This window comes from Caretta caretta, chromosome 7 (assembly GCF_965140235.1).
Source record: "Caretta caretta isolate rCarCar2 chromosome 7, rCarCar1.hap1, whole genome shotgun sequence".
In the NCBI taxonomy this organism is placed as follows: Eukaryota; Metazoa; Chordata; order Testudines; family Cheloniidae; genus Caretta; species Caretta caretta.
Genome location: NC_134212.1, coordinates 39966683 through 39987929, shown reverse-complemented (window position 1 = coordinate 39987929; position 21247 = coordinate 39966683). Strand labels below are relative to the sequence as shown.

Here is a 21247-nt window from a genome sequence, read left to right as displayed (position 1 = left end):
TGAAGGGTAACAAGAAGGGTTTTGACAGGTATGTTAGCAACAAGAAGAAGGTCAGGGAAAGTATGGGACCCTTACTGAATGGGGGAGGCAACCTAGTGACACATGATGTGGAAAAAGCTGAAGTACTCAATGCTTTTTTTGCCTTGGTCTTCACAGACAAGGTCAGCTCCCAGACTGCTGCACCGGGCAACACAGTATGGGGAGGAGGTGAGCAGCCCTCAGTGGTGAAAGAACCAGTTAAGGACTATTTAGAAAAGCTGGTCCAGAGCTAATGAATGCAAGGGTGCTGAGGAAGTTGGCTGATGTGATTGCAGAGCCATTGGCCATTATCTCTAAAAATTTGTGGCGATTGGGGGAGGTCCCGGATGATTGGAAAAAGGAAAATATAATGCCCATATTTTAAAAAGGGAAGAAAGACCGGTCAGCCTCACTTCAGTCCTCAGCAAAATCATGGAGCAGGTCCTCAAGGAATCCATTTTGAAGCACTTGGAGGAGAGGAAGGTGATCAAGAACAGTCAACATGGATTCACCAAGGACAAGTCATGCCTGACCAACCTGATTACTGTCTATGATGAGATAACTGGCTCTGTGGATATGGGGAAAGCAGTGGATGTGATATATCTTGACTTTAGCAAAGCTTTTGATAGTGTCTCACAGTATTCTTGCCAGCAAGTTAAACAAGTATGGATTGGATGAATGGACTATAAGGTGGATAGAAAGCTGGCTCAATTGTCAGGCTCAACGGGTAGTGATCAAGAGCTCGATGTCTAGTTGGCACCAGTATCAAGCGGAATGTCCCAGTGGTTGATCCTGGGGCTGGTTTTCTTCATCTTTATTAATGATCTGGATGATGGGATGGATTGCACCCTCAGCAAGTTTGCAGATGACAATAAACTGGGGGGAGAGGTAGATAAGCTTGAGGGTAGGGATAGGGTCCAGAGTGACCTAGACAAATTGGAGGATTGGGCCAAAAGAAATCTGATGAGATTCAACAAGGACAAGTGCATAGTCGTGCACTTAGGAAGGAAGAATCCCATGCACAGGCTGGGGACTGACTGGCTAAGCAGCAATGCTGCAGAAAAGGACCTGGCGATTACAGTGGATGAGAAGCTGGATATGAGTCAGCAGTGACCCCTTGTTGCCAGGAAGGCTAACGGCATATTGGGCTGCATTAGTAGGAGCATTGCCAGCGGATCGAGGGAAATGATTATTCCCCTCTATTCGGCACTGGTGAGGCCACACCTGGAGTATTGCATCCAGTTTTGCTCCCCACCTCCCACTACAGAAGGGATGTGGACAAATTGGAGAGAGTCAACGGAGGGCAGTGAAAATTATTAGGAGCCTGGGGCACATGACTTATGAGGGGAGGCTGAGGGAACTGGGGTTATTTAGTCTGCAGAAGAGAAGAGTGAGGGGGGATTTGACAGCAACCTTCAACTACCTGAAGGGGAGTTCCAAAGAGGATGGAGCTAGGTTGTTCTCACTGGTGGCAAATGACAGAACAAGAAGCAATGGTCTCAAGCTTCAGTGGGGGAGGTCTAGGTTGGATATTAGGAAACACTGTTTCACTAGGGGGGTGGTGAAGCACTGGAATGGCCTACCTAGGGAGGTGGTGGAATCTCCATCCTTTGAGGTTTTTAAGGCCTGGCTTGACAAAGCCCTGGCTGGGATGATTTAGTTGGTGTTGGTCCTGCTTTGAGCAGGGGATTGGACTAGATGACCTCCTGAGGTCTCTTCCAACCCTAATATTCTATGATTCTGTATGAAAAACTACAGGGATGTTCTTCCATAGCTTTTATTAATTATGTGCCTCTCTGTGCATGTGCTGTCTTACTAACTGTTGGGATAAGTCAGCTTTCATTGGATGTATTAATCAAAGTCAGTTGTTGTTGAACAAATCTGAACTTGAGGGAATGTTACTCATTGAACTTGTAATTGCAATGAAAAATTCTATTGATTATTGGTTATTTATTAATTTGTTACTGATTATTGACAAATTTTTGATCACAAATGATTATCAACATATTTAATATTTCCCCATTAGGCCCTTCAGCTCCTTGTTAACTCAGTTGCACCTTATACAGAGAGAGAGAGATGAATATGAATTGTTTCAAGTCTCTCAAGGCAGTCCAGTCCAGTATAGGCCCCTAAAGCAGTTAACATTGAATGGGATGACTGCCTAACTGAGTCGCTTACTAGCAAACCCAGCTCTTAGGGCACCTACTAGGGATTCAGCTTGTGCTAAGGAGAATGGATGACAGGGACTGCTACTTACAGGAGACAGTATTAACAAATGGGGACACGTTCAGGCAGTCTGGTGCTTAACTGGGTGTTAAACAGGTGTGAAAATCTGAGCAACAACCCTTTGCTGAGGTGGTTCCCAAAGTAGAATAAATACAGATGAAAATGCAGTGACAATCAGTTCCATTTGTCTGTTTTTACTCATTCATTCATTATTTTATTGTCAGACTTTCCAATCCAGTCATTAGTTTTTCCTTACTGACTTATTTTCTAGGGACACGACCCTGTGCCTCTCCAAGTCAATGGCAAAACTTCTATTAGCAGTGGGAACAGGATTGGGCCCCTTATCCGGACAGTTGTTTTATTAGGATAATAAGCTGGGAATCCTGGTTAGCAGGAATCTGTTGTATTTTGCTTGAAATTCACTGACTTGACCTCAAGTGAAAAAGCTTAGCTTACTAGAGCTGATGCTTGCCATGACTCAGTTGCCATGCCAGATATCCATACAGATAAACAGTAACTGTAACCTCAAGGAGGAACATGCTGATAACTATAAGTCACTGGTTGAGGGACACCAGAGTAGTATGTCTTACCATGTTATTATGAATAACCCAATTATAAATACCTTCTGGTCTTCTAATGAATAGAACTTGAATCCCAAGAACATTAACTGTCTTAAGCAGAATATAAGTACAGAGGAATAAGCCAGAAACCTGTAAGGACATGTAAAGTTCCCATGTGATGGCTGTGAAAGTCAGTGGTGTGAGAAATAACCTTCTTGAGTTGTGCACTTGATTTCTATGTGACTGAGTAAAGTTTTCCAGTGGCGCCTGTGAACAGTTGCCAACGATTCCAAACCTGGGTGCCAAACATTAGGCTCCTAAATGCATTCTAAGGCACCTCAGGCTCAGAGCACAAAGGTCTGTAGGCACTTAAGTCCACATTTTAGGCTCCACTGTGGTCCACAAAAGTCCTGCTAGGCTGCCATGAACAGTATAGATCTCTAAACTCACTTGGTGCCTATGTGTTTGCAGTAAGACTTCCTTCCTGTGTTTGGGCAACTGCACTGCTGCCTCACTCTAGGCATCCAGTCGTCTGTCTCATGCCTAAGTCCCAGAGCAATCCACAGAGCAGGGGAAGACAGGCATTTGTCCGCCTCGCTCATGTGCAGGGCCTGATCCAATACTCACGCTCAGTCACCACCTACTGGATCGGGTCCTGTTCAAAATCAGGCCAGAGGTAGTGGTGGCCATATCCTGCTTATAACTGTTATCCCAGTGGTTAGAGCACTGCCTTGGGATGTGGGAGACTCAGGTTTAATTCTCCCCTCTGTCTGAGGAGGCAAGAGGATTTGAACAGGGGTCTTTTTCTCAGGTGAGTGCTCTACCCATTGTGCTAGGAGGGGCTCTCTCAAACTCTCCTGTTGAAGCTGTTCCACTGTGGATAAATAATTAAATTGTCCTTGGGCTAGAGAGTGTGTGAGCATCACTGTGAAGCCTGGTGGTTGGGTCACCCACCTTGGAAGACCCAGGATCCAGTCCCCGCAACTCCAATGACTTTCCATCAGAAGATCCCCATGGCTCAGTGGTTAGAACATTCTGTTAGGGGTGTGGGAGACCTCTGTTCAAATCCTTTCTCCCCCTCAGGTAGTGGAGGGAACTCAACTTTAGTCTCCCAAATCTCAGGTGAGTCCTATTAATACTATACTAAAGGTTCTAAGATGGGCAGCATCACCCCCACCTCCTCTGGCTGTTCTCTGTGGAGCGTGGCAGGGACCTGACCCACTTTCACAAGAAACTGCTTACAAGCCTAAGCCACCTGACTCCAGGGGAGGAGTTCATGGATTGCAAACAGAGATAAGTGCTTCTTGGCACTTATTTAACTGGGAATTGGTCCTGCTTCGAGCTGGGGGTTGGACTAGATGACCTTCAGGGGTCCCTTCCAACCCTGATATTCTATGATTCAATGATTCTATGATCTCCATGAGGGGGGCAGGGCTTAAGACGTACCCCTGTCATCAGCATCTCCCACTGGCTAACTTAGGTAGTTACCCGCCTACCATGCTTAAATGTCTCTCCCCCAATGTATTGTATAGGGAGCCTAGGTGTCTAACTCAGGCTTTGTGAATTGCAGTGTTGTTCCTGTGTTTTCTAGACACCTAAAAATTGTGACACTGAGCATTGCAATGCTTAAAGTCCCTTTGTGAATCCAGGCCTAAATAAATAGCTTGATTATTCAGAGGTGCTCAGCACCGGCTGCTGTCATTCATTTCAGTGGTAGCTGCAGTTCCTAAGTGCATTTAAAAAACAGGCCAATTTTATTTAGGTCTCTAAATATGGATTTACTGTAATAACTTAATTGTAATTACCCTAGCTTGTCCATAGCAAACTAGTAAATAAATACTTATATAAAATGCACTTTCCTTAGATTTTTAGCTATCCTAAGACAACGTATTGTCTTGCAATCTCTTTTACATTGTAATTTAGGTTTGCTGACCTTTAGGCCTTTATGTCAATTGGTGGAATTTTAAAGTTTGTAAATGTCTTTTTTCGATAATTCTTCAAACACAGTATTATTTCCGCATCCTTCCAGAGAATCTTAGAAACTGAAGATGGTCATCTGGTCTTCACATCCTTGTCATTATAGGATTGCAATGATTTGCATCCGATGAAGTGAGCTGTAGCTCACGAAAGCTTATGCTCAAAATAAATTTGTTAGTCTCTAAGGTGCCACAAGTCCTCCTTTTCTTTTTGCGGATACAGACTAACATGGCTGCTACTCTGAAAAATGACTTTACTGCTGTTCATGTAATTCTGGCAACAGAAATGGTCTTGGACTGGAACTTACCATGATATTGGACTTGGTGTTCCAGGGGGAGAAAGATCCAGAGCCCAGTGACCTTAACTCTCCCCATAACTGTATTTGACACCATGGGTCCATAGAGCTCATTTTATGAGAAGCCCTTTGATGTATCTTCTAAGTCATCTTTAAATACATGAACATAGCTCTGACACACACACGTAGTGTTAATATATCTTTCCTTCTGCTTGGTATAGCAAGAGAAACTCCTTTGCACACTAAAATCCATGTGAATTTTTGCTTGTTCTCACTAAGCCTATTGGACATTACTTGAAACACCCTATTTTAAAGTTACCATTTACAAATAGTAGAGAAAACTGTAAAATTTGCTCACTGAGGTAATGGTTTATATCAAAATGCTAATAATGTGCTGAAGACAAATTGGCAGAGCATGACTTGATTTATGCAGATGTGCTCTGGGACTCTGGTAATAGCTATCAGAGTGGTCCAGAAGCAGTGCATGGTGCTACCATGCCAGAGACCTGGGTTTTAGGAGTGAAGTTAGACACCAGCTTTCAGTGCACCTGAAGACCAGACTCTGAGTTCGAAGATGTCCACAATAATCCTTTTCCTGCACTCCCGCTGCTAGCTAACAATGACTCTATTAAGTGCAGCCTGAAAGGAGGCTGGGTTGGTGTGTCAGCAGGAAGTTCAGACAATATAACAGGAGAAGACTGTTTCTCTTCTGATTATTCCACCTATAATTGTCCCTTCTGGGAATATCACAGAATGGTTTTATAGACGAGGGATAAGAAAAACACTGATCAGATCCATTTGGCATGGATATTACATATAGAATATTGAATCAGGAAATGATAGCCAGCTGAATTTCCAGGCTTTGTTCAAATGGCTACCATTTCTACAGTCAAGGAAATGTAAGAGAGTTTAATGTGTTAAGCTGTGCAGTCAACTTCCATTTATAAATAGTTTACAAAGGGTTAATAGATGTTTTAATACATTGCTAATCAGTCATCATACAGTCCAATAGGTCAATAGATGGCTTATTACTAACACCTTCTATTGATGTGCTTATAGCGATCTGTAACACAAAGTATTCATGTCTGTAACATGCTCAGAAAATCTATTAGTCATTTATTAACCCATTATAAACCATTTCTAAATCAAACTTTAATACAAAGTTAAATGGTTTACTATCTAGCTTTTTATTTATTTTTTTATTTTGGGGGGGATACTAATTAATATGCACTGAATTATTTTAAACAGAAATACCAGCTTTGTCTCATACTGTTCAGATATCTGTGAAATGTTTGAAAGGAAACCTGGAACCTCATGAAACTTGGTTGGCTTGAGGTTAGTGAGTGTGTGTGTGTGTGTGTGTGTGTGTGTGTGAAAAAATCTCTGATGCAGAGATATAGAAAAGAGAAACTGCGAGTGCAAAATAAGAGCAGTCCTCGGGCTTGTCTGCTGTGCCCCACAGTTTGGAATATGGGGGTGTGAAAAGCCATGTCCAACAAAGCTCTGCACTTTAACTCCCGCATGTGGAGACTGCAGGTGTGACTGTAAGGTTCCTAGTTCGCATTAGCATACTCCTCTTCAAACAGTTCATGTTCACAGCATTCACACTCTGCAGCATTTTGGTGCACACTGCAATTCACACACTCCTAGTCCAAACTGTAGTATCTTCAGAGGTGGTACTGAGCGTATGCCGTAACACCAGTTCAATAATAATTTTCTTGTAATAAGTAATTTGCCACACAAGCTCCCTGTTAATTCAGAGGTTCTTTGAGGATCGTAAGAATGTAGTTGTCAGTTTCAAGTGGACTTGGATGCTCTATGGAATAAACCTGGGTCAGTTCATGGGTTTGTACTGAAACTGCATGAGTCAGTTTTTCCATAGTTTTGACTCAAAATCAAGTGAATTTTGCTTTGAAATTGTCAGGTTCTTGAAGGTTTAAAAAAAATAGTGAAGCAGTTCATTGAGTAGCTGCAGCTGTTAAAATTGACTATAGTATTCACCTTTGTGTGTGTGTGCACTTTCTGAGATCTTTGCTTTGACAGACATGGGTTCAAGAATTCAAACAATCTCAAAGCAAAACTTGGAAGTTACACATCCATAGGACTTAAAACCAAAAATGCTCTCTCATACCTTTAGGAAGCAAAAGCAGCCAGACGAGCACAACTCTCATAGCGATGATGTTCTTTGACTTCTGCTCGCCCATTCTTTTTGTTCAGTGGACTCTAATATGCATATATGTCCAATATCTATATTACATCAATTTTATTATATAGGATAATTAGTCACTTTAACTTATTAAAGTAAGTTTTGATTGATAAACTAACAGCTGTAGCTGCTTCATGCTGAAAAATAGGAGTGTGCATCTGCTACTATATGTATTCTTACAGGTGCACTTAGCAACTCTTGGCAAAATCTCGTGGGCTCTTCCTTACGATGTGAGATGAGCAGAAAGGAAACAGAAACAGCAAGAATGTTTCAGAGTGGGTCATTCTCTCTTTACAGTTTGGTTCTTACATTTTTAAAATATCAGGCAAATACCAGAGTGACCCACAATTACAGAGTAGTTATGACAGCAGTACACTTACAGGGAAATTATTAAATGACCTTCCTGTATTTAGTCCCCTCCCCCCCCCCCCTTTCAGCCCAGTTTACAAAGAAAGGACTCTATGTTAAGTAAATCACAGTTAATCTGCTAAGAGATTATGACTGGGCTAGTAATGTTTGTTTTGTGTCATAATTATGTTTGGGTTTGTTTTTTTTTGGTCCAAAATACTACTTTACCCAGTGATGTTTGGACAGTGGAGAGAGAGTTAAGGCAGAAGTGGACTAGTTGAGAGAGCTGTGTTGGTTTCTAATCTTGAAGTAAACTCTTCTAATGTTGATATAGTCCTTAAAATCCAAAACAGGTACCATGTATTATTTGTCAAAAAATTTTTCTTCCACATATTCAGAGCTTCACATCTCCTTGATTCTGAAAAAGTAATATGCAGTATCATGAAACTATGATATGGCTGTCTTTGGACTTCGATTTTAGTCAATATTATCAGCAGCTGCTCTTGTAAAGAGCCTTTCTGTAGAATCAGAGAGCACATGACTCTCTGGTTTGTATAGTGCTGTAATGCTACTTCTCTCAGTGTTGTTGGTATAATAGAATATGCAAATAGTAATGAAAAATACCAGCCAGATGGCATTCCTTAGATTTTACGAACAGGAGATAGGCTACATAAATTGGGAAAGGCATCTTATGATATTTGCTATGGCTCTGGCTTTTGGAATATTATGTATATTTCATTTGACAATTACACTACAGATGCTGTGCAATAGCCAGATCTGGTTTGGCAGTTCCATGTTCCTGCTGGGATTTGATTTTGGAAGCAGACTCTGTTTTGCTCCTCAACTCATGAAGCAACACTGGAAAAAATGTGGTTCATATCCTCCTTTATATATATAATCAGACTGTGATTTGGATTAAGCTATGAATAATATTTGCTCCCTTTTGTTAGGTATAGAGCATCATCATTATTAGAAAGGAGCTTGGGTCCACATGTGGATTTCATACACAGTAATTATAAGCGCATTAGTTCAAGCTGGGATTTTTGGTCTGGTCCAGAGATAGGAACCAACCCCCAAATGTGGATGCGGATCCTAGTTCAGAATCCACAACCCAAAATTATGGAGCAATTCAGATCTGCTGTATTGGGTTGGGCCCACCTCTAATATTCTTTTTAAACATGTAGGCTTGATAATTCATCACATCTTTTTTGACGGGGTTGCAAATTGCCATCTGAAATATTTGCTCTTTGAGTCTTGATATATTTATTCCTAACATCATTTTCTCTAAATGCTCCAGTTTCATTTTGTAAAAAGTAGTATGAAGTGAGAGTTTTAAAGACACTACCATCACAACCTTTGCTTTGTGTTTGATTGATGCACATGAACACAGCAAAAGCAAGGGCATATTTCTCTTTCTGGGATTTTTGCCATGTGGGAGGCATTCCAATCATATTTAATAATGCTGATCAGCAAAGGTCGAAGTATATGCAATGAGGACATTGGAAGGTAAGCATCTTGGAAGATGATAACATTCAGATATCTAATGTTTGCTGCTTCGCTGTTCGAAAAGCTACAGTATGTCCCTGCCAGTTATCACAAATGTAGTTATTTTCTGTGAAAACTGAATAAGGATTATATTGAATTTACAGTTAATAACTAGGATGTCCACTTGAGGAAGAGGCACTCCAATTTTATTTCTATGATTACTTTAGACTACTATGAGTTTCTCCATCAGCCTATGAACAGCTAGTTCCCAATGTGCTGAGACAACAAAAACACACTCTTTCCTTTTTTAATAAGGGTCATTTCCCCCGTCACCTTCCACTTCTTGTGTTTCATAGTAAAAAGACCAAGCATACTGGGACCAGTGCTATTCTACGTATTCATAAATGATCTGGACAAAGGAGTGAGCAGTGACGTGGCAAAATTTGCAGTTGACACAAAATTACTCAAGATAGTTAAGTCCAAAGCTGAAAGTGAAACATTACAGAAGGATCTCCCTAAACTAGGTGACTGGGCAACAAAAGAGCACCTGAAATTCAATGCTGAAAAATGCAAAGTAATGCACATTGGAAACAATTATCACAACTACAAATACAAAATTGTGGGTTCTAAATTAGCTGTTACCACTCAAGAAGATCTTTGAGTGATCGTGGATAGTTCCCTGAATACATCTGTTCAATGTACAGCAGCAGTCAAAAAAGCGAACAGAATGTTCGGAACCATTAGGAAAGGAATAGATAATAAAACAGAAAATATCTTAATGCCACTATATAAATCCATGGTATGCCCACACCTTGAATACAGTGTGCAGTTCTGGTTGCTTCCTCTCAAAAAAGATATATTAGAATTGGAAAAGGTACAGAGAAGGTCAAAGAAAATGATAAGGGGCATGGAACACCTTCCACATGAGGAAAGATTAAAAAGACTCAGACTATTCATCTTAGAAAAGCGATGTTTAAGAGGGAATATGGTAGAGGTTGATAAAATCATGAATGGTTTGGAGAAAGTGAATAGGAAAATGCTACTTACCCCTTCATATAACACAAGAACTAGTCATCACTAGATAAAATTAATAGGCAGAAGGTTTAAAACTAACAAAAGGAAGTACTTATTCACATAGTGCGAAGTCATCCTGTGAAACTCGTTGCCAGGGGATGTTGTGAACTGAGTTCAAACAATAATTAGATAAATTCATATAGGATAGGTCCATCAGTGGCTATTACCCACATGGCCAGGAATGCAACCTTGTGCTCTGGGTGCCCCTAAACCTCCAACTGCCAGAAGCTGGTGCTGGACGACGGGATGGATCATTCAAAATTGCCCTGTTCTGTTCATTCTCTCTGAAGTATCTGGCCCTGATGACTGTCAGAAGACACTTCTTATGTTAGAGTAATGATATTGCAATAGAAATCATTCCATGAAATAGCAAATGGTCCTATTCTTAATACTGGAAAGTGAATCTGCATCTCCATCAGAGCTATCTTTTATATTCCTTTTATCTATTGTTCTGCATACATCAGAGGGGAAGTGTCTCCACATTTCCTAAGGACTGTTCTGGCTGTTGCAGCTATCACCAGCTGTTTGAGTGTAGGTTCAAGGCAGAGAGAGTTCACCAAGGAGCCTGAAGATGCAAATTCTATCCCAGAGAGGCAAGCATATTTGCAGTATCGAAACTCATAAAGGCAGCCTTTTAGGAGCAGCATTTTGAATTACATCTAATTTAAAACGTTTGAACCTGAGGTACCACTTACTTCTTTCTCTATAGAGGAGTCTATTTTCTCTCTATTATTTCCCTGATCTCGCTATCCCACCCCAAGTTGCACCTCATTAGTCTTCAGACTGGCAAACAAATCTAAAACAAAAGTACCATAGAGTGCAAATACCCTGACCATCCTGTTGCATTGTATCAAAGCTAAAATAAAGATATACAATTAATAACCCATCTCTTGTTTCTGTTACCAGGTCCTGGACTGGCATTTTTAGCTTATCCAGAAGCCGTGACACAGTTACCTATCTCTCCATTGTGGGCAATTCTGTTCTTCTCCATGTTGCTTATGCTTGGAATTGACAGCCAGGTAATGTTGCTTACTGTTGATTCTTTTAAAATACTTACTAAGGAAGGCTAATTATTTTCTGTCGTATGTATGGCATGACACACAGCATGCAGTGTTGTTGTAGCCATGTTGGCGCCAGGATATTGGAGAGGCAAGGTGAGTGAGGTAAATATCTTTTATTGGTGATTCACCTTGTCTTTCTAATGACACACAGTATCTCTTTCTGTGCATTTCACACTGTAAGCTATCATTGAGTACAGGACCACTTCTAGTGGAATGGGGTAGACAGCTGTGGGAGGGGACCTAAGGGTTTGGGATTTTCTGAAGGCCAGCAACTGGTACTGAGCCACTTTCCTTTCCACAGGAACTGCTAGTTCCAAACCTCAGAGTCAGCGGCTGCAACAAAAGTAGGTACAGTATGCAGGATGTGTTCTCTGCAAACAAAAGGGCCTCCCCCTTAATTAATAACAATTTTATATTGTTGATTATAAACATTTCTGAGGTGTCCATCACTGTGGCAATATTTGGACACAGTTTAAAGGTTTAGACACAACAAATATTTCCTGACAAAGGAATCATATACGCTATGACTCCCCGCAGCGCCTGACTTAACAGCTAAATTGATAACTGGAAAAGTCTAGCTAGTAGACCAAGTGCAAGGAGACTCGAGAACCTACAACTAGCAGAAGGCATGGACCAAGAGGCCATCTTGCATCTCATTCTAAATGTAGTAAATTGCAGGATTGGAAGTATAACCCATAGGTGCGAATTCAAGAGGCAAATGGCTACTACTGAGAAACCTTGTTTCTGGCACCTGAGGGACAAACAGAAGAGAGACAGCCTAGCATAGTTGTCATGGTAGCGTGTGGAAAGGAAGCAGGTCTCTGAGATACTGGGGCCTAAACCAGGAAGAACTTTATACATGTTAACCTTAATCTTGAATTTCACCTGGGAATGAATAGTCAGTATAGAGCTTAGCTGTTCTGCCAGTCTGCCGCACTGAAAAACAAGATGCGAAAGAATCACTTTGGCGAAAATCTTTTCTGGACTTGGAGTGCTTAAAAAGACTGGAAAACTTCATACAGCCTCAAGAACATATTTCCATCTCAGAAAGGGACTAGGTGGTTTATATTTTAATTGCCAAAGGAGTGATAGTATTTTCATTTTCTATAAATTCCATTAATTTACAAAATACCTTTGTAGACCATGATTCTGCCACTGGTCATGAGCATGAAGAGCCCTGTATAAAGCCATTCTGAAGTTCATCATCGATGCAGGGATCCATACACACAGTTGCAGCGTAAGGGACCTTTGCAAACAACAATTCTCCATTTGATTACTAAATCATATGGCATTGATGGTACATAACCTGTGGGACTGCTTACATATGACTAGTACTGCAATAGTCTTTAATTAATTAGAACAAACTTCTGTGTTTTTCTGATAGCCAAACTGATTGATTGCAGCCCTTGCCAAGAAGTGTTTAAAAAACAAAAAAGAAAAGCAAGGCATTTTGCCAAGAGATATGAAAAGAAACCAAAGATTCTTATTTTTGCTATTTCCTTTGTCAAGCCTGGAGTTCATTGAAAAACTATAAACCACAACATTCACTCTGGGGAACTACTGTGAAATTAATTGGGTCAAAAATATTCTTGAGAGAGCTTGTCTCTAGGCTATTGTAACAGCTGAGGAAGATACTCTAATATTATTACAAACAAGATATGTCTACAGGCTGTCAGGCTTTCTTCTTTTTTCTGTCTAACTGCTCCATCAGTTATTAATGAAACATTTCATGCACTATAAGAAGAACTGCAAATATTGGCTAAGTCATGATTTCACTTCTAAAAATGACTGTAACTGCACATACAGCAGGCTTGCATGATTTCAGTTATCATGGAAATAACTTTCTGTTGGTAATTTTTCTTAAGTTTCCCCATGGGGTTTCAGATCCTCAGCTGGTGTAGATTGGCATTATTCCATTGACTGAATGGAGCTACGGTGATATACACCAAATAAGGATCCAACCCTGAGTTTTTCACTTTCCAGTTGAGGTGCCCAATCTGGCAAGCTTTTATGCATATATTTAATGTTCTTCATGTAAGAAATGTCAATCAAGCACATGCACAATTGTTTGCTTAGGCTGTATGCACTTCTTCTTCCATCACAAAAGAAACAACACTTGATCATAATGGAGCATATGGTAATTTGTAAGAGTTGTGCCAAAAGGATAATTTTTTTGCATAGATTTTAATAACCAGTAAAAGGGATTTTCAGAAGTGTTCAGCATCGGCCTATGGTTGCACCTACTGAATTTTCCATTGACATCAATGGGGGCAGCACTGAATGCTTTTGAAAATGTTGCTTTAAATCTAACACTGCAGCTTCATTGTGTTGTGTGTAACCTGTAACTCTACTTGCAGTTCTGTACTGTGGAAGGATTCATAACAGCTTTGGTGGATGAATTTCCAAAGTTATTACGCAATCGAAGAGAAATCTTCATTGCTATTGTGTGCGTTGTTTCCTATCTGATAGGACTGTCCAATATTACTCAGGTAAGTTTTATATAAAGGGATTTTTATTTTGAAAGCTTACCTACAATGTTTATCATTTTGTTCAAGTTCGCTAAGAAGCTGAAGAATGGAAAAAACCCTCCACTGTGGCTATAAGGTTAATATATTTATAAGGAAATATACTAAAGAGGGCAGAAAGTGGAGCTGGACAAAAACTATCATTACCCTCTGAAGATTTGCTCAAGATGCAAAGATTAGCACATTGAAGTCAATAGAGCTATGCTGATTTTCCGCAGTTGGGAATCTCACCCAAGGCTCCTAAGGCTCTTTGAAATCCTTAAGTGACAACACTATGAAACAAAAATGTATTATTATTATCATCATCATTATTATTATTATTATGAATTGACTGGCTGCAAATTAGTTCAGAAAAATTACTGAATGCATAGCCAATCAGGAGTTTGTAATTTACATATGCAAGCTAATTGGTTAACATTATTCTAGTTCTCAATAACTACTGATCTCTTAAAAGGCAATCAATACAATCTTAAGCATTATATAGCTTTTCAGAAAATTAAACTACAATTTTAAAGTAATCATAATAAAAATAAACCAATAATAATAGAGAGCTACAAAAATATTAATGAGAAATCTTAACCTGTCTTCAAAACAAATATCAGGTGAAATGTGCTCACTTCAGTCATTTGTTTCCTGTATCTCATAGGGTGGAATTTATGTGTTCAAGCTGTTTGATTACTACTCTGCAAGTGGAATGAGCCTATTGTTTCTTGTATTCTTTGAGTGTATCTCTATATCCTGGTGCTATGGTATGTGATATGTTCGTCTCTTTATGCTGCATGGGGTAGTGAGACTATAAATTTTGTGAAAAAGAGGGGCGAGTTTCACTTATTAAGACCCATTTTGTTCAGTAATCTGTTTATCTAAATATGGGGCCAGATTTTGCTTTCATTTGCATGAGTACAACCTCCTTACGGCCCGGAAGGTTATGCACATCTTAGTGTAGAATTTGGTCTATGGTGTATGACTCTCTAAAACACCCCAGAGAATAATATCAGCAGTTGTGGGAAGGAAAGTGTTACATGTGTGTCTTCATATTTATTTGTAATCCTGTGTTAGAATGAAGAAGTTTTCTTCCGATCCAGCTCTAATTGCTTCTTCGTTGCTGGAGTGATACACAGGAATGCAGAACAGATTGGCCCAATTTTTTTTCTTTTGAAGATTAAAAGCCTTGCTGAAAAAAAGTTGCTGCCCGTGCATAAGCAAGGCAACAAAATGTACACCCTAGTCTGCCCGGGGTGTTTGCGAGCTTGATATTGGGTTGTGGCCCCAGTTCCATGCTTATGCCAAGCATGGTCATGTCCATATATGAATCTTGATGTAAGGGCTTTGCTGACTACCGTATGCCTCATGTCCAAGCCAGAACGGCAATAGTCATCATTTCTGTGTCAGACAGGAACAATTTAGCAACTTTGATTTGCATTGTGGGCTTGATCAAAAACCCGCAGAAGTCAGTGGGAGACTTTCCATTGCTTGTAATGAGCTTTGGATGAGGTCTTTAATAGGAATAAACCATGTTTGGATGGAAAGGAACAATGCACCATATGAATCCAGCATATGAATAAGAAAGAAATGTAACACTAGATATCCCAGATGTGGACAATGTGCAGGTCTGCAGGTTTGCACTTTTTGAAGGATGACAGAATAGTGGTAGATCATACACGTAAACAAAAACTGCTGTTTGCAATTAATGCATCTGTATAAGGCATTAAAGAACCCTCTCATTCCCTCTCCTACTAGTTGAGGCTGGGATTATGAAGGCTTCTTTAGAAAATCTCAGACTAAATCTCTTATATTCTAACAAAGCTTGAAGAGTTTTTGCTAACCTGAATGATAGTGTTGTCATTGCAACCTAATGATGTTAAGGAACTTTTCAACATACTCATGGAGCTAAATTGACTGCTGGCAACAACGGGTACAACATCACTGATTTGACCCATAGCCTCCTTTCTCAATGTGGTGCAATGTGAACGATATATAAAAGTCCTGTTTTTCATGGCATTTGCATGCATTTTTTCTCCTGTTCCGTTAACTGCAAAGTTTTGCCATAGTCTATATAGACTTTGAGAGAAATGCTCCTTGACCACATTACTGAATGTGCATTAAAAGGGTCTTTATTATCTCAGACCAGTTGTGCTTTCATCATCTGTCAGACAAAAATTCTTTCGTCTTTTTATTTCTATGTTCTAGGCGTTAACAGATTTTATGACAACATCCAGGAGATGGTGGGATACAGACCCTGCATCTGGTGGAAACTTTGCTGGTCTTTCTTTACTCCTATCATTGTGGCAGTAAGGAACAAAATTGTTATACTGTGATATGAAGGATATAAATGACTTCAATATGTGCTAGAATATAGTCATGCTATCTTAGCACATTTATGCAAATCCTGACAGTTAAGACTAATGTAAGAGAGAGGAGACAGACAGGAGAATCAGGCCCCTGGAATGCCAATCTTTTGGAATCAGTCTAAGAAACGAATGACTTGCAGAATTCTAGGGTTTATGCTTTCAGAAGTGGTGAGTAGCTTGATGGTGGAGATGGCAAATCCTGTAAAGTTAAACATGATACAGCTGTCCTGTTCCAAGTCTAGAATGCCCCAAAAGTGCCCACTTCCTGTAAACTATATTCCTTCACAGGCGTTACAAGTAGAGACAACAGAATGTGTAAGTGCTGCAAGCCGGAGTCACTTCCTTCATGGAACTCTGATGACTGTGCCACCAGATTGTGTCATCAGCTGCTGGTATCTGCTTTGCTGACAAATCCAGACAAGTTTCTGTGCATCATGTACTATAGATGTAGCTTTAACTGCATGAACCATATTTATTTCTCTCAGAGAAATACATAAACAGAGAGAGGCAAACTGCAGCATTTCTTTAACTAGAAGGAGTTTCAGTAAACCGAATTGGAGGAAATAGAGGGCTACGTTGAGGAGAAAACATGTAATGAACATTGCTGTGTCTCCTTACATCAGAAGTGTCTCAGCCCTCCATTTTTCAGTTCCTCGCTCAACCTTCCCATCTCCAAGCTCATTGTCTCTGTGGGCACTCAACACAATGATAATGTTGATGCAGTGTTAAATTTGAGATTTGAACCCACGAAAATAAGGCAGAAAAACCTTGAAACATTGCCCACTTGTGTGTGTATGATCATCACCTTTCCTGGCATGATCAGTAGGGCTGGTCAATGGAAAATTGGGGTTTTGACTAAAATGAAAATTTTAGACAAAGAGTGTCCACTTTCTTAGGAATTTTTCATTAGAAACCCAAAAAGCTAAAAAACAAAAGCTTTCAGCATTAGGGGTTTTCTTCTTTTAATTAAAAGTTTAAAATTTCTGCTGAGAGTTTTGACTTAAATAATTTTGTTTCTATCGATGTTTCTCATAGGTAAGGGAAGGAAATGTTTTCTGATCAGCTCTAATAAATGCCTAGACCGCCATTTCAGCAAGATATGGAAGCATGTATCCGAGGTTAAGCTTGTGACTTTATTGAAACTACTTTCATGCTTAAAATCAGACACATGCTTGAGTATCTTACTGAACATTTAAAAATTTGAGTTGAATGTGTAGAGATGCAAAAATAGTTAATCAAATGTCACATCATTTTCACATGAATCATGCAGGAAGTCCCATTTGAAGTTAATGGTCCAAATTCTGCTAGATGTTATACTAATGTGAATCTGCATGGAAGCCAGTGATAAAAGCAGACTTGATGGAACAGTCTCACTTAGTTCAGAAAATCCTTTCTACCGGTCAAATTAATGACTTTTGTTTATGATTATGGCCAATATGTTAACAAAATTATCTAATACTTTATTAATAACAGCTAAAAATGTAATTGTATTGCATCATATATTATATTTAGTAGGGAGAAACAGTAAACTAATTTTAAATGTATTTACATTTAATTTCAATTGTTATAAAAACAATTAAACTGAAAGTTTTACAAGTTACAAAAGGATTTTTCATTAGCTTGCTCATAACAAGTCACTATACTCATTACAAAAACATATAAATCAGACTTTTAAGCCTTCTAGCTCACATTGGTCAATGTTATGTAAACATGTAGTGAACAACTGCATAATGCATAAATACAAAAGATGAAGTTAAAGTTACTTTTCAAATAAATGGGATTTCCCGGCGGCTGAGGGGTTTAAGCTTCAGCATAGCGTCATGTTAACGTCATTCTTTAATATAAAGTGTTTGGCTGTATGTGCACAGAAGCTGGATCAAAGGCCTAGATGGAGAAATAAGTCTACAAATTGGGAGGCTAATGGTTTGCTATTGAAGTCCATGCCTGTTGTACAAACATGTTGCTATCTGGTTTTCTTGTATAAATTGGAGGTTATGGGACTGTGGTGCCTCCTGCTGGTCGTCCAGGGAATTAGCGTTCCAGCCTCCGGAGCACCCTCTGCAAGGTAGTGTCCCGCTTGCTGCTGGCCCTGGATCCCAGTGCCCCCTTTCACACCAGGGTGATGCCACTTGCAGTACCCTGCACAGATCTGGGTCTCTCCTCCCCGGGGAATCCTCTACCCCCCACCTCGCCTCAGGCTGTGGCCACAGCCAGTCATCACCTAGCCCCCACTCCCTGGGGCCAACTGCAGTGTAAGCACCACTCATCATAGGCAAGGGGGGTTTGGACCTGCTGCCTCTGGCTACCCCCTGGGCTGCCCTCTGCAACCGCAGTACCTATTTGGCCTTCCAGTAGGCCTGCAGCCTGGGGGTTTCCGGGCTGGAGCTCCCCAGTTCCTCTAGCCTCCCCCCAGCCCTGCTCCACCTCAGGTACCTTGGCATGCTCCCAGCAGCCAGGTCCCTCCCTCTCAACAGGCTAGAGAGACAGTCCTTCTGCTCCTGGCTTCCCTGCCTTTTATAGGGCCAGCTGGGTCTGTTTGGGGCATGGCCCCAGCTGCGGCTGCCTCTCAATCAGCCCAGCTTTTCCCCTGCCCCAGCCCCCTCCCAGGGCTGTTTTAAGCCCTTCCAGGCAGGAGTGGGTGACCACCCCACTACACCCCCCCAAAGCCCCCACACCTGGGGGTAGGGGGGGCCTCTTGGCTCCCCAAAATTAGCCCTCCAGGGTCACCCCTCCAGGCTCGCACACTTTTTCTCCAAGGCCTCCCAGGCTCGGGCCTCCGCTGCAGCCTCCAGTCACGCACGCAGGTTAGGGTCCCCCAGGCCCTCTTCCTTCAGGTCTGGGTTCCCGCTGCCACCTACTCTACCCCCACCTGGGTCCTGGCCCAGTCTGTCTGGGTTTCCTGAGTGAAGACCTCCCTGGTGATGGTCTGGGTCCCGCCCTCCTGTGGGGTCCCTTCCATCCAGGTTGCGACCTTTGCTACTTCTTGTGGGTGGCCCACTGGCTGGTCAGTCACTCTCTCGTCCGCCTCTAGCTGAGTTTGCCCTCCTCCAAGGGGGCAGTTCTTCTTCGTGTGGCCCGGTTCCCGGCAGGCTTGCCGCACCTTTCCTGCCCCAGGTCCTGGCTTCTATGGTTTGTCCCTCACTGGGCCAGCCCTCCCTGGGTTGCCCTGGGCTGTATTCCTTGGGGCAGAGCACTCCCGCCATAGGTGCCCCCTCAGCCCACAGGCCCGCAGCCGCCTGGGTTCCCTCACCCAGCGGACTGCCTGAGGGACTTGCCGCGGTCCCATGTCTGGATGAGGCACCCTGCCCCCAACCCAGTAGGGACCGTCCTGTCTTATATGTCTATGCCTGGCACAGCCGTAACAAGCCCTTTGTTCCGTGCCAGGCCTCCTGACCCTGGCACTGGCCTCCTCCCTCAGCAGTTCCTCCTGAACTCCTTCCAGAGGAGCTTTACCAAGGCCCGCTGTTCCTCCGCGAGCTGGGCCATCAGTTGCTGGAGAGCCCATTGCACCTCTCATAGTCTGTTTGAGTATCCCGGCCCCCCGTAGGTCATCAGCCCCCTTCCTCCAGGGGGCTGACACCAGGGGATAGTACCCGGGGTCTCGCCATAGAACACCCTGGTGTATCCGGGATCCATCATCCCCTGTTTCAACTGTTAATGTCCGGGCAATAGTCCTGCCGTCCTTGCACTTTCCCCTTGTATCAGGGGCGGATTGACTATGCCCGCATTCTCCACCATGTGTGGCGGGGCGGGACTCACCCCTGCAGCACCTCCTGCTGGTTGTCTGGGGAATTAGCGTTCCAGCCTCCGGAGCGCCCTCTGCAGGCTGGTGTCCTGCTTGCTGCTGGGCCCCGAGTCCCTCCTGGTCCCCGGTGCCCCCTTTCACACCAGGGTGATGCCACCTGTAGTATCCCGCACAGCTCTGGGTCTCCCCTCTCTGTGGGCCCCCAACCCTCTACCCCCACCTTGCCTCAGTCTATGGCCACGGCCAGTCATCACCTAGCCCCCGTTCCCTGGGGCCGACTGCAGTGTAAGCACCACTCATCATAGGCAAGGGGGGCTTTGGACTTGCTGCCTCTGCCTACCCCTTGGGCTGCCCTCTTCAACCCCAGTACCTATTTGGCCTTCCAGTAGGCCTGAAGCCTGGGGGGTTTCCGGGCTGGAGCTCCCCAGCTCCTCTAGCCTTCCCCCAGCCCTGCTCCACCTCAGGTACCTTGGCATGCTCCCACCAGTCAGGTCCCTCCCTCTCAACAGGCTGGAGAGACAGTCCTTCTGCTCCTGGCTTCCCTGGCTTTTATAGGGCCAGCTGGGTCTGGTTGGGACATGTCCCCAGCTGAGGCTGCCTCCCAATCAGCCTGGTTTTTCCCCTGCCCCAGCCCTCTCCCAGGGCTGTTTTAAGCCCTTCCAGGCAGGAGCGGGTGACCCCACCACTACAGGGACACAACCTATTTAGAAAGAAGATCTTTATTACATATTCAGAGGCAGATTCTGCTATCCTTACATTGAAATAAAAACACCTTACTTCACCAGTGGTCCTATTTGAAACCAGGGGGATTACTTAGATACCACTCACCGTGAGTGAGGGAATCCGAAACTGGCTCTTGGCTGTGCGCAAGACACAGCACACATATAGATGCATGCATTCAGATTCTGGAATCATATATAAAGGCATGCGTACAGTTAAAGTTTGTGCCTTTCTCATTAAAGGATTAATGAGCAATCATTTGTAATAGCTGAAGGCCACAGCCAAACAAATCAACAATACTAAAGAGAACTGACACAGTACTTTGAGTGTTCCTTGCACTCACCCATTCCCCAAATGCAGTGACCCACTTCTCAATTCTCTGAAAATAATTATTAAAGAAACATTGTTTGGGAAACTGTATAAATTGCAATGGAAGGAGTGAGGGGAGCATAATTGCTTTTTATTGTAAAAATCTTTATTTCTGGGAATCCATTATTCATGTTGAGTTCACAGGTGATGATAATGTGATCTAAAAGCTGCCAGCTTACATTTCCCTCTTTGGTAAAACTTTCTACATGTGGCCTTTGCAAATAAAGGTTGAACTTGTGAGCAGAGTGAGCTTTGCTTTCTTTCTTGATTCAGTTAACAAGGTTGCC

At 42.2% G+C, this 21247-nt stretch overlaps 1 protein-coding gene across 6 annotated transcripts in view; it reads left to right on the top strand.

Moving 5' to 3' along the window:
* Positions 1-21247, top strand: part of SLC6A1 (solute carrier family 6 member 1) — a 110945-nt gene that overhangs the window by 81085 nt on the left and 8613 nt on the right. For all 6 annotated transcript variants that reach the window (XM_048858231.2, XM_048858234.2, XM_048858230.2 and 3 more), the window contains 4 exons: positions 11096-11208; positions 13608-13739; positions 14422-14524; positions 15966-16066. In XM_048858231.2, coding sequence (XP_048714188.1) covers positions 11096-11208; positions 13608-13739; positions 14422-14524; positions 15966-16066 — 449 coding nt within the window. The remainder of the gene's footprint in view (positions 1-11095; positions 11209-13607; positions 13740-14421; positions 14525-15965; positions 16067-21247) is intronic.